Source organism: Macaca nemestrina, chromosome 7, assembly GCF_043159975.1.
Source record: "Macaca nemestrina isolate mMacNem1 chromosome 7, mMacNem.hap1, whole genome shotgun sequence".
Lineage (NCBI taxonomy): Eukaryota > Metazoa > Chordata > Mammalia > Primates > Cercopithecidae > Macaca > Macaca nemestrina.
In genome coordinates this window covers 120001264-120014508 of record NC_092131.1, presented here as the reverse complement: position 1 = coordinate 120014508, position 13245 = coordinate 120001264, and the positions used below count along the sequence as shown (strand labels likewise).

Genomic DNA, 13245 nt, shown 5'->3' with positions numbered 1-13245 from the left:
TGACTAAGCCACCTACTAGTTCTGTGACCCTCGGCAGAACCTCAGCCCCCACTCCAGGCCTACAGAATCAGAATCTGCATTTCTCAGCAAGACTTACAGAATCAGAATCTGCATTTCTTCGAAAGACCTACAGAATCAGAATCTGCATTTCTTAGCAAGTTTCCTGGGGAAACATAGGTGCACACTGAAGTTTGAAAAGTGCTGGCTGTATAATCTCTCATATTCCTACCAGCGCCTATATTCTGAGATCCTGAGATTATGCTGCAAATGATTGAATCCTTAGAAGCACAACTTCTGGAGAAGAAAGGCAGGCTTTGAAATTTGTCATCTACTTCCTGTGTGACCTTGGGCAAGTTATATACTTTGTGCCTCAGTTTCCCCATCCATAAACTAGAGATAATAATGATACCCAGCTCAGAGTGTTGCTTTGAGGTAGTAAATTAGTCAATATGTGAAAAGTACATAAAGCAGTGCCTTGCATCTAACAGGGCCCTGGTAGTGTTTGCTTCAATTATTACTGTTATTATGACAGATGAGAAACTTGTGAGCTTCAGAAAAACTAGGTAATTTACTCAAGGATGCCGCATTAGTTTGCTAGGGCTGCCATAACAAAGTAGCATGGACTGGGTGAATTCAGCAGCAGAAATGTATTTGCTCACAGTTCTGGAGGCTAGAAGTCTGAGATTGAGGTGTCAGGAGGGTTGGTTTCTTCTGAAACCACCTCTCTCCTTGGCACGTAGGTGGCTGTCTTCTCCCTGTCTCTTTACATGGTCTCTCCTCTATGTCTGCATCCTAGTCTCCTCTTCCTATGAGGACACCGGTCATATTAGATTAGGGACCCACCCATATGACCTCATTTTACCTTAGTTACGTCTTTAAAGGTCCTGTCTCCAAATACAGTCACATTCTGAGGTACTGGGGGTTAACATTTCCACATATGGATTTGTGGAGTGCACAGTTCAGCCTGTAACAGATATATAACCATTAAGTGACATATAAGCATACACAAAACTGTGCCCAAGAGAATTCACAAGGGTGTGGTTGGTTCCAAAGCCTGCCACCTCTCAACAGGAGAAAAAGTGACCTATATTCTCATATGTCATTTTAAGGGAAGTGTTCAGAGTCATTAGGCTCAAGTAAAATATTTCCCTTGAACTTTGCTAAGTGAAGCAAAGAGTGACTGTCTAGATTGTGCTATCCTGTCAATGGTACCATCTCTTTATCTTCCTTTGCCTAAGAAGATAGCAGCTTGCCATTTGGGAGTGTAGTTCCTTGTGTACTTGCCTCTCTCTCCTCTTGCCAGTAAGATACTCGAGAGGCAGGATTCACATCCGATTCCTCTCTGTACCTCTCAAAACTCCTACTCCCGAGACCAGTGATATATATGAGTTGACATTTTTCAAGTTAGCAAATCTCAGTTGACCCTCACAACAATAACTCCTGGTTATCAGTAGTGTTATTCCCATGTTCACAATGATAAGGCACAGAGAGATTGAATGGGCTGCCGGAGGTCACACAGCTGATGAGAGCCAGGGTTGGAATTCAAACCCAGATTTTCAGGTCCCATCTCCCATCTCTTCTCTCATGCCACAGACTGTCCTTGATGCCAAGAGCCCTCATGGCTTGAGCACTGACCACGGGGCACAGTGCCTCTTTTGATTCTCACGTTGACCCTGGAATTTACAGTGCATCATCTCAGCGTTACAGACTTTTAAATGGGGTACAAGTGGCCAGATGGCACCCTCCATGTGAGCTGCATGGCTGGGATTGAAGACTCTGGAGCCCCTGCTCCTGGCTACCCCACTGTCCTGCTAGTCACTGAGCTGAACCTTGCCTAGGTTGGCTTAAAGTAAGAATCACCTCATGCAGTGTGGGTAGGGATGGGGATGGCTGTCCCTCTGCTATCTTATCTCAGGAACTTCCAGGTCACCCTGCAGGTCTCATCTCGCCTCCTGCCTCAGAGCTTAAACTGGCCCTTCCTCTTACCTCCTGCTCCCTCTTCTTCCAATAATCCCTAGAAAAGATCCTAGCTTCCATAGCCTCTCTGGACAGCAGGAATCCTCGTCCCCATAAGGTTGAGGATGCCATGGGAGTGCCATTGCTCTGCAGCCTCTCTGGAGGCTCCTGTAACACTTGGTTTCTCTTCCCCTGTCTCCCCTTGCTCTGCAGGTGACAAGCCCTGGACTCGGGTGCAGCTGGGGCTAGGGCTACCTGAAGGGAGAGCAGAGACTCAGGTGCCCGGTGAGCAACGGCAGTGAGGAGCAGAGAGCGACGCCAGCAAGCAACGCCTCCTGGCCCTGTTTTTGCTCTTGTATCTCTTGACCCAGTGAGGCCCAGCAACCACGGGGACTGAGTAGCAGTTGGATCCGGGGGCAGCCGAACTTCTGGAAAATTTTAGCTTGTTATTGTGAAGACTTGTGGAGTATCCCAAAGTGCTGGCTTTCGGAAACGGGTGCCTGCATTTTCTTCTGCACAGGCTCTGCTGAAGGAGTTTGCTGCACCCTTGAAGGGACAGGCGAGCTCAGGTCCTCATGGCTCGATCTCTGAGCAGCCCTCTAACCCAGTGAGGACAGCGGTCAACCAGTCTCCAGCTAACAGCTTCCTGCAGAGACTTCCAGCATTGTTAGCTAACGTGCGCTCTTCTGAGGCCTTCAACAGCTGGGAACTGTTTCAAGACTATCTTGCCAGCTAAGAAGTGGAATCCCAGTTCTTGTTGCCAGAAAGCTTTTAATGGCCAATGGAGAATGCTGTCCTCCCTTGGTGAAAGAATTCCCAAGAGAAATTTGGGCATCTTTTAGGATTCACTTCAACAGAATGTTTCTCTGGACATGTGTCTTCAGGCACTGGAAGCTACTCAGGGGCAAGAAAGCACGGATGACCTCTTGCTCAGCAATGTGGGATTAGCCTCTTTGGGCAGGGCCATCTCTCTGCCCCCAGTGGCTTAGACAGCTGGCTCTGAGACATAGCAGAAGGTCTCACAAATGTTAGGAAAAGGAGGTTGAGCATTATTCCTCCATGTGGAATTATTTTTGCATTTATCCAGAAAGTGACTATTTTTTGGTCTTTGAAATCACCTGTGATATAATTAGAAGACATCAGAGATTCAATGTCCATGTCACCAACCTCCCTACTTGGTACCTGGGAAATCTGAGGTCCACAGAAAGAAATGTCTTAATGAGGGTCACCCAACAAGTTAGGGCAGGAGGGATACCCCCACCCAACCTACCTCCCATACCCTGCCGCCTCCAACCTTGCTGTCTGTCATCTTCCTTTACCAAGGAAGGGCTCTTCTGAAACCATGATGATTTGGGGCCCTTTGGCAGCAGACAGCAAACTATTAATACCTTTGGTTTTTCTAAACTGGTGGAGATCTGAAACCAGGGTTCTGGCTTTTCTCTGGGGACCATAAAATGCTCCTATTCCTGGGGTCCCCTTCTTTCTATTGCAAGGAGCATAAAATGGAGCACTCCTCTTCTGGGGGCCATGGGAAAGGAGCCATTCCCAGATGCTGTGAGGCGTGACTTCAGCAATCTGGCTGAAGCGACTAGAATGGGCCCTGTTGTTCTCCACAAAGCAGGCTTGGGTCAGGCAGGGTGGCTGTTAAGAGGACACGGCCAGCATTGATTCTGGGAGTATCGTTTCCTCCCTCCCCCGGCCTCCCAAGCACACCTGTGTGGGAGGTACCAGGCAGAAGGCCCAGTGTTCTCCTTTCAGACCCCTTGGCTGTCCCAACTCACTGAACTCGCACAAAGAGCTTCACTTTGAACCGAAAGGTCAGGAGTGATCAGATTTTTCACTGAGCTTGTTCAAAGGGAGGAGCCTGGGCTGGGTGAGATAGATTTGGACCCTTTTCTCAGTGTGGGAGAGTATCTGTTTGTTCCTGGGCACAACTACAGTCATATTCATAGGAGGAATTGGGGAGATGGCATAGAAGCTGCAGCTGGCCACCCCCAAAGCTCATCTAAGTTCTCTGTGTGTGCTACAGAGGACTTGAACAAAGACATCTCTCCGAGTGAGATTATAGCCTGAAAAGGAAATCTCACATCTTTTCCTTTATTAAGTTCCTGTCTTGAGGTTTACTTAGACAGATTCCCATAGTAAACTTCTATATGAGTAAAAGGGAAAAAAATAACAGTGGCTTAAATAAAATCAAAGTTTAATAAACTAGAAGTTTAATTCAGGCCAGAGATGGTGGCTTACACCTGTAATCCCAACACTTTTGGATCACTTGAGGTCAGGAGTTTGAGACCAACCTGGCCAACATGGTGAAATGCTGTCTCTACTAAAAATACAGAAATTAGCCAGGTGTGGTGGTACATGCCTGCAATCCCGACTACTGGCGAGGCTGAGGCAAGAGAATTGCTTGAATCCAGGAGGTGGGGGTTGCAGTGAGCCGAGATCCTGCCACTACACTCTAGCCTGGGTGACAGAGCAAAACTCTGTCTTAATAAAACAAAATAAAATAAAATAAAATAATTTAATTCTCTCTCAATAAAATGAGTCCATCATCTAGGGCTGTTTTCATTCTACACAGGGTCGGGACCTAAGTTTTCTCTCTGCTTGCATTGGCATCCTCAGTGCATGCATGGCTGCTACTATATGGCCCAAGATAGCTGCTGAAAACCCAGCCATCACATCTTCCTTCCAGCTAGCCGGAAGGAGCAGGGAGAGAAGAAAGTCTTTCTGTCCTTCCTTCAAGGGAGTTTCCTGGAATTCAGACACTATACTTCTGCTATATTGGCCAGAGCTGAATTCCAAGGCCACAACTAATGCAAGGGAGACTAAGGAATGTAATCTTTATTCTAGGTAGCCATGTGCTCAGATAAAAACCAGGGATTCTGCTACTGAGGAAGGAGAAGAAAATGAATATTGGGGATAATTAGCTATCTTTGCCACATCTTCCTCCTAGATAGATAAGAAGAGGGTTTATAACATGCAGGCATCTATATTTATGTTTTCAATATTAATATCCAAGGCTGGATTAGAAGCATAGACTGATAATGTAAAGGTTAGAAATCATCCAGTCCACACCCTCATTTTAAAGGTTAGAAGACTGAGATCCAGAGAGATTAAACAGATCATCTGAGATCACACAGCAAGTTGGTGGAATCTAATACCCAGCTCATGTTTAGTGGGAATATTTTTGTTCTGCTCTGTTTCTTAGCTTAAGAAAAAAGCTTCATTCTGGAGGGGAGGGAGTTTTGAGTGCCAAGGATGAAATTCCATCTATCATTCGGTCTCTGAGCTGCAGGACACAGGCAGGACAACGGTAGGGTTTTCATGCCCCAGTCTGCCCAGCCTTGAGCTGTGGCAGCTGGGGAAGCCACTGGTGAGGACGCTGCACTGGAGTGTGGGCTGGCTGGAGTGTGCACATTCTGGCACTGCCTGTCTCCGTGTCAGCCCTGTGTACTGATTCCAGCCTGCCAAGGCTGCATGTCTGACTCTGTGTGCTTCTCTTTCAGGGAGCACGCTGCCAGGATGGGAGCTGCTGGGAGGCAGGACTTCTCCTTCAAGGCTATGCTGACAATCAGCTGGCTTACACTGACCTGCTTCCCTGGGGCCACATCCACAGGTGAGCACTGCAAACAGATGGACCTCTGTATCTCAGCATGGAAGGCACGACCCCTCACTGGAGCAAGGCTGCTGTTGGGGGAGCCAGGAGAAGGAGCCATAGGAGTGGGTCAGGGTGCCTGGGCCTTGGCCCCACCTTACTAAACTCCTTGGTCCCCAGCACGTTTCATCCTGGGCTTCAGTTTCATCATCCACAAAATGAAGGGATTGGACTAGAATCAGGGGTTGCAAACTCAGTGCCTACAGGAGCCAGGTACCTGATACAAATGAGTGAAGCTGACCAGGCAGGGAAACACTTTTCTCAGTTCTAGCCAATTACTACTGTGGGAAGGTGGATCCCCTTTTGCAGGATCTGAATTTTTCAGAGAAACCAGAAATCTAGAGCTTTATGTAAAATCTCCCTAGTTTTTAAATGTTACCAATGAATTCAAAATGTAAAAACCACTCTAAGAGGCTGAAAAAAAAATAAAACCCCACATATCTGAGAGATATCTTTCCAACTCTGTCTGGACCACCTGGTCTCAATGCTCCCGTCCTGCTTTGGTATCTTAGGATCTGGGTACATTAAAGTACTTTTCAGCTGTGATGCTCTAAGCCAGGTTTAGATCTATTTTTCTATCTCAACATTGTCAACTTTTTCTTCAAGTGATTTTCAGTTAACATCTAGAAGTGTAAGGTAAGTTTTCTTGGGCTACAGGAAACACTGATCAGATCATCCAAACTTGGGACAGAAGACAGTGAGAGACAGGGACAATTTTTAAATTTCAGATGGGGGTTTAGTGCTACAATATTATAATCACCTTTGATTACTCTTTTATTAATGCTATTTTTATGTCCATTGAGTTGGATGCTTTTCTATAAGAATAAAGAACCTTACATCAAATTTATATTTTGTTTTTCTCTGCCCATTGATAGAAGAAAATAATTGATAACTAGTGAAATTCTTTCACTGTGATTTCTTGAAGAATATTTCTGATCCTTAGGGGACACAGCAAGTAGCTTTTTTTTTTTTTTTTTTTTTTTTTTCCTTGAGACAGGGTCTCACTCTGTTGCCTAAGCTGGAATGCAGTGATATGATCATGGTTCACTGCAACCTCTACCTCCTGGGCTCAAAAGATTCTCTCATCTCAGCCTCCCTAGTAGCTGGGACCACAGATGCACACCACTATGCCTGGCTGTTTTTAGAAGTTTTTAGTAGAGACAGTGTCCCACTATGTTGTCCAGGCTAGTCTCGAACTCCCAGGCTCAAGGGATCCTCCAGCCTCGGTTTCCCAATGTGCTGGGATTACAGGTGTGAGCCACCATGCCTAGCCAGTAGTCCATATTTTAACTTTCCAGGCAATAACTGGCTATATTACCTGAATTCATTCATTTATCCTTCTTTCATTTATTGAATTAACAAACACAGAGTGAGCATTGACTCTGTGCCAGGAACTGGGTTTGGGTTCATCTTTTAGGGTGACTTACCCTAAAGGTGATCCACCTTGGAGAGGAGCCCTCAGGTACTTCCCTTGATTATTTCTTCCTGCATCCTGGCACCTCTCTTGCTGTTTGCATATCAGCCATGTGGAAAGGGGCTGAGCTTCTGGTTCCCTCTGGCCTGTGCTTTTCTCTGATGTCAGAGGGATGTAGAAGCCAACCCTTGCTATTCATGCTCCAAGTAGGTCGGGCTTGCATTCCCTCTCAATCCCGCTTCTAGTGGCCTCTCCTGGGAAAGTGAGGGTGGTTGCCATGGTGATAGTTCAGCAGAAGCCCTGACCCTCTTTAGACACTTTCTGATTCATACAAATGAAAAGCCATGACACTGGCCTTCACTGAGAGGAAAATGTCCAGCTCCAAAAGAGGAGTGTCCATTCAAGGCCAATGTTGCACCTGCTGTGCTTTAGCGGTGGTGTCAGAGCTTCTGGAGAGCTGGGATGTGTGGTCACACAGGTCAGACTGACCAATTTCAAATCCGGATGCAAAGTCTATGCAAACTCCTGCACTTGGAGAGTGAAAAGGACAGTCAGGATTGTCCTGGCAGATGTGGACTACAAGGCTGCAAGGCTTTGTCCAATGGAGTTGCAATGGCTCCTTCCAGCATACTCATGGCTCCTTGCCTGGACCACTGGGATCCTCAGCTGGCCACATATGTTCACCACATGGCTGGGAATTCACCACCTTGGAGCCTGACACTCTTGTCCAGGACTTGATGGAAGGCAGCCCGGGGCCTCTGACTGGCCTCTACTGGAAGCCAGCCAAGCACCTGACCCTGTCTGGAGATAAAACCAGCAGTGGCTTTCGCAGCCCAGCCCTCAAGACCATCCTTGGCTGCTCAGTATCACTGCAGAGAGCCCACCCCACCGCTGGCAACTCTGCTCTTACATTAAAATGGAAAGTCCACTGATGAGCAAACCCACGTCTTCCCAAATTTTTTCCTTTTGTTGCCACTGCTTGAGCCCCTTGGTATTTACAATAGCTGGAAGAGCTACTTTGGTGAAACTCTAAAAAATATGAAATTCTTTTCTTAATGAAAGAGATCCAAAGCCTGTGCTAGGGCTGACAGCAAGGCAGAGGGAGCCTAGAGGAGGGTTGTTATGGGGCTGGAAGTGGGGATGAGGATGAGATCCAGCCAGCGGACACTGAGTGCCTACACTCCGCTTTGCAGAGAATAGAAGGGCCAGTAGCTGCCTTTGGATGAGCAAAAAGGACAATTCAGTGTGGGTGTGGGGTCTGTATCTGGTGCTTTTGAGTACAGATGAAGGGGGAACTTTCTTCGAGTTTTCCTTGACATATATAAATATGGGACAGACACTCTTACTCTGGAGATAGCTGAATGAAAATCAAGGAGCATTTAGAACTGACATGCCAGTAATTGCATTGTATTACTCTGTTTTCATGCTACTGATAAAGACATACCCGAGGCTGGGTAATTTATAAAGAGAAAGAGGTTTAATGGACTCACAGTTCCACATGAGTGGGGAGGCCTCACAATCATGGTAGAAGGCGAAAGGTACATCTTACATGGCAGCAGACAAGAGGAAATGAGAATGAAGTAAAAGGTGATTCCCCTGATAAAACCATCAGATTTCCTGAGATGTATTCACTACCATGAGAACAGTATGGAGAAAACCGCCCCCATGATTCAATTATATCCCACTGGGTCCCTCTCAAAACACATGAGAATTGTGAGAGCTACAATTCAGGTTGAGATTTGGGTGGGGACACAGCCACCATATCATGCGCTGAAGCCAGAGTTCCTCCCAGGGTTCGTGGCACCCTCTTTGCTTGAGAGACACAGCCTTTCCTAGACTCCCTTCTTCAGGGCCTGACCTGTGAGCTTGCTTCCATTCCTTCCAGTACCTGCCCCAGAGTTTCTCATCTGAAACCTTGCCCTGCCATGAGCTTACCTGCACGTCAGCTTCCCGCCTCCTCACCACCACCCTAGGTTATTTTGAAAGCTACTGTTTCATACTTCACAACCTTCTGGTCACAGAAAAAAGAAGGGCACCGGGGCTTGTTCTCAGAGCCAGTTTATTCTCATCTTGTTTTGTCCATTGTCTCTTCCCACCTGTTTGCCTCTGAATTTTCCATGCTATTGATGGAGATTGTTCCAGTCCCTGTGACAGCACCAGTCCTCTTCACTCAAGCCTTGTTAGCCATGTGAACATGGAGACTTCTTCCTGTGCTTCTACAGAGGTCAGGGAGAAGTGCCTCTGCAATACCCACCCCACCCAGGTCTTTTTAGACTCAACTAAACATATCAGACTCATTAGGTGACCACATGTCACACTGGTCATCAGGCTCCTTTGGAAAATATAGAATGGGAAACACAGATGCCATCAGAGCAGCATCAGGCTCCTCTCTTCCATGGGAGTGGTCCTGGCAGCCTTCCAGACAGCCATCCAGAAGCTGTTGTCTTTGGTTCTCCAGGTGACAGCTCAGGGGAAAGGAAATAAGACTAACTGGACAAGTGTGGAGACCACTGTGTCTTAGAAGCCTCATGCCCCACTGGAGCTAGTAGCAACTCCATAGATGTAACTTTCAGGGTTCTTGCAAAATGTCCCATTATAAGAGTCACCGCACTCAGGGAAGCCTACAGTGTGACATCTCCACCACATATAAATATAAACTATAGTTCCTCCCAGTTTAGATGACATTCACCAATCAGGGGTCACTTTGTTATAAACAATGTTGCTAGGTAGCAATTTATATAATATTGTCTTTCTCAGGTTTCCAGGGGAACAGAGCTAGAAAATTAACCAAAGGTCTAATTCTTATGCAGAAAGGGAAAGAGCTTTATTAGCTATTCAAATGTTGCTTTCCAGAAGACAGAATATCTTGGAATCTGAGTAGTCTAGGTAAATCATCGCGTAACTTCAGAGTTTGGAATGTCCTGAGAAGCCATCTATCTACCCTTTATTTTGCAAATGGGAAAACTGAACCCAGAAAAGGGAAGTGACTTATTCACAGATATGTGATGAATTCATGCAAAATATATGACTGGTCCCCAAGGTTCCAGCCTCCTAGGTCAGGAGGCTTCTCAGCTCTCTAAGGTCTTTCTTTTAGCTCTAACAGAGAAGAGGCAGGGGCCTTAAAGATGCATGGGAGTCCCCCTTTTGGCCTGTAGCATTCTTGCTTGGTGAGGCTGGTAGATGGGAACAGTGACATCTCTCTGTCCTTGGCAGTGGCTGCTGGGTGCCCTGACCAGAGCCCTGAGTTGCAACCCTGGAACCCTGGCCATGACCAAGACTACCATGTGCATATCAGCCAGGGCAAGACACTGCTGCTCACCTCTTCTGCCACAGTCTATTCCATCCACATCTCAGAGGGAGGTAAGCCAATCTCTCTCTGCTGCTCCCTCTTCCCTCCACTGCCCCACAACTTAGCAGATAGGATGCAGGTTGCCATGAGCTCAGATGGACAGAATAAACATCACATGATTTGGGTTCATGTTGGCATTTGGTTGTTTGAGATAACCGTCAGTTCTGAGCTGTTAGGAATGGCTTGTCGGAGGTCCAATCTTAGTGAAAGGAGCATTTATAGAGGAAACTCCTTATTGGTGTTTTGAGTAATTCTGCTTATCTTACCTTTAGAGGCCTGGTCATTGAATGCAGTACATGCAGTGATGCATTTGAGCAGACAGACATTATTTACACATTGTAAAGCAGACAGCATAGAAAAGGAATTACAGCCGGCCCTCTGTATCTGTGGGTTCTGCTCATGAATTCAATGAATCCCAGATTGAAAATATTCCAGAAAATTTGCACCTGTACCGAACATGTACAGACTTTTTTTCTTGTCATTATTTCCTAAAAATACAGTTTAACAATGATTTATACAGTATTTACACTGAATGAGGTATTATAAGCAATCTAGAGATGATTTCATGTATATGGGAGGATATACATAGGTTAGATGCAAATATGCAAATACTATGCCATTTGAACTAGAAACTGGAGCATTCATGAAGTTTGGTATCTGTGGGAGGTGCTGGAACCAATTCCCTTCAGATACTGAGGGATGACTGTACTTGTAAGTACACCAAGCATAGAAATGTTTGGAAGATGTGCCTTTTTGCCTGTCCCGGTGAGATGGGGGTTGCTTAGGGAGTCTGCCCTTGGCTCTGATATAACCTTACCCTTAACACTGTGTTATTAAACCTCCCCCCAATGCTACCTCTTCAGGCAAGCTAGTCATTAAAGACCACAATGAGCCAATTGTTTTGCGAACCCGGCACATCCTGATTGACAACGGAGGAGAGCTGCATGCTGGGAGTGCCCTCTGCCCTTTCCAGGGCAATTTCACCATCATTTTGTATGGAAGGTGCGTAGACCACTCCTACAGATCAAATGCCACCCGTGGATCTGACAAGAGGGAGGCTTTCCAAGACAGAGAGAGAGGCAAGAGGGCAAGACTTGCCTGTAAGATAGGAATCATTCTGTCCTGCCAGATGGGGATCATGAACAAGACAGACATGGTGATTTGGGAGAGCTGAAGTCCATAAGGCATGTTACTTATAGTGGCCTGGATGCTATACTTGTTTTAGAGATGGGTCTGCCAGCCTTTCAGCTATCTTCCAATCATATCATGTTCAGGGAGGCTCTGCAAGTGTTTATATAATAGGCTACGATGGACAAGATACAGGAAAATTCCAAGTGGTACTTGCCCCCTGGCTGTGTTCCCTCTTTAAACAATTGAGAGTGCTAAGAAGTGAGAGCCAGGAATGCACAAGGGTATGCAGTTCATGTCCAGGTGATTCTGCATCTGATATGGACCAAAATACAAAACACTTAGAACTGAATGGAAGACGTGCCAACCTGTGAACTAATAATTGGCACTTCTGCTTGGCCCTGAGGGCTTTATTTTGGTCTGGCTTAGGAAGATTGGGTTTCTAATGTTTTTGTTGTTATCGTTGTTGTTGCTTTGAGATGGAGTCTTGCTCTGTGGCCCAGGCTGGAGGGCAGTGGCATGATCTCAACTTACCACAACCTCTGCTTCCTGGTTCAAGCAATTCTGGTGCCTCAACCTCCCAAATACCTGGAACTACAGGCGTGTTCCACCACACCTGGCTGATTCTTATATTTTTAGAAGAGATGGAGTTTCACCATGTTGGCCAGGCTGGTCTTGAACTCCTGACCTCAAGTGATCTGCCCGCCTCGGCCTCTCAACATGCTGGGATTACAGGCATGACCCACCATGCCCTGCCGCTAGTGTTATTTTTACTGACCTTAGGTGATAAAAGTGTAATTGGCTCTATGGTGGCTATGGTGGGGAGTCAGGGAGCTGAGCTGTGACTCCTAGGTTCCCTCTGGGTTCAGTATCCAGTAAAAGAGATGTGTCAGCCAACTTTGGGGAGCTGTTTTCTCTTGCAGGGCTGATGAAGGTATTCAGCCAGATCCTTACTATGGTCTGAAGTACATTGGGGTCGGTAGAGGAGGCACTCTTGAGTTGCATGGACAGAAAAAGCTCTCCTGGACATTTCTGAACAAGACCCTCCACCCAGGTGGCATGGCAGAAGGAGGCTATTTTTTTGAAAGGAGCTGGGGCCACCGTGGAGTTATTGTTCACGTCATCGACCCCAAATCAGGCACAGTCATCCATTCTGACCGGTAAGGTTTGCCTTCACTTAAATGTATACTCATTCATTCAAAGTACGCTGATTGAGTGTGCTTCCTGGCCAGGTGCTGCTCTAGGTGCTGGGAGAACAGCATGAATGAAACAGACGGAAATCCCTGCCTTCAAAGAGTTCTGTCCTTCCCCAGGCATTGGCCCAGTGATGCTGAACTGAAGAGGAGCAAGCATACACACATATGTACACATAACGTAGTTTCAGATTGTGATAATTGGTAGTAAGTGGGAAAAATGACAGAGTGAGATGCTAGAGTGTAACTAGGGAAGACCACTTTGGATAGGGTGGTCAGGGAAAGGCAGTGTAAGGACGCAACATGTGAGCTGAGAAATGAAGGGTGAGGCTATGTCAGGGAAAGAGTGTTCAAGAGAGAGAACAAGTGCAGAAGGCCAGAGGTATGAAAGGGCATGACATTCTCAAATGAAGGAAAGGCCATTAGAGTGGTGGGAGCACTGCGAGTGGCGCAAGAGCAGCATGCAGTCACTTGGAAGTTACAAATGGGGATGGGACAGGACCTCGGAGGCCATGATAAGGAGGTGGGTTTTCTTCTAAGTGGGATGCAA

At 46.5% G+C, this 13245-nt stretch overlaps 1 protein-coding gene across 6 annotated transcripts in view; it reads left to right on the top strand.

Moving 5' to 3' along the window:
* Nucleotides 1–13245, top strand: part of CEMI (cell migration inducing hyaluronidase 1) — a 172477-nt gene that overhangs the window by 88111 nt on the left and 71121 nt on the right. For 5 of the 6 annotated variants that reach the window (XM_071100813.1, XM_071100812.1, XM_071100811.1 and 2 more), the window contains 5 exons: nt 2170–3152; nt 5463–5572; nt 10239–10385; nt 11238–11376; nt 12426–12662. In XM_071100813.1, coding sequence (XP_070956914.1) covers nt 3016–3152; nt 5463–5572; nt 10239–10385; nt 11238–11376; nt 12426–12662 — 770 coding nt within the window. In that variant the 5' untranslated portion in view covers nt 2170–3015. The remainder of the gene's footprint in view (nt 1–2169; nt 3153–5462; nt 5573–10238; nt 10386–11237; nt 11377–12425; nt 12663–13245) is intronic. The other variant, XM_011760534.3, reaches the window with a different exon arrangement.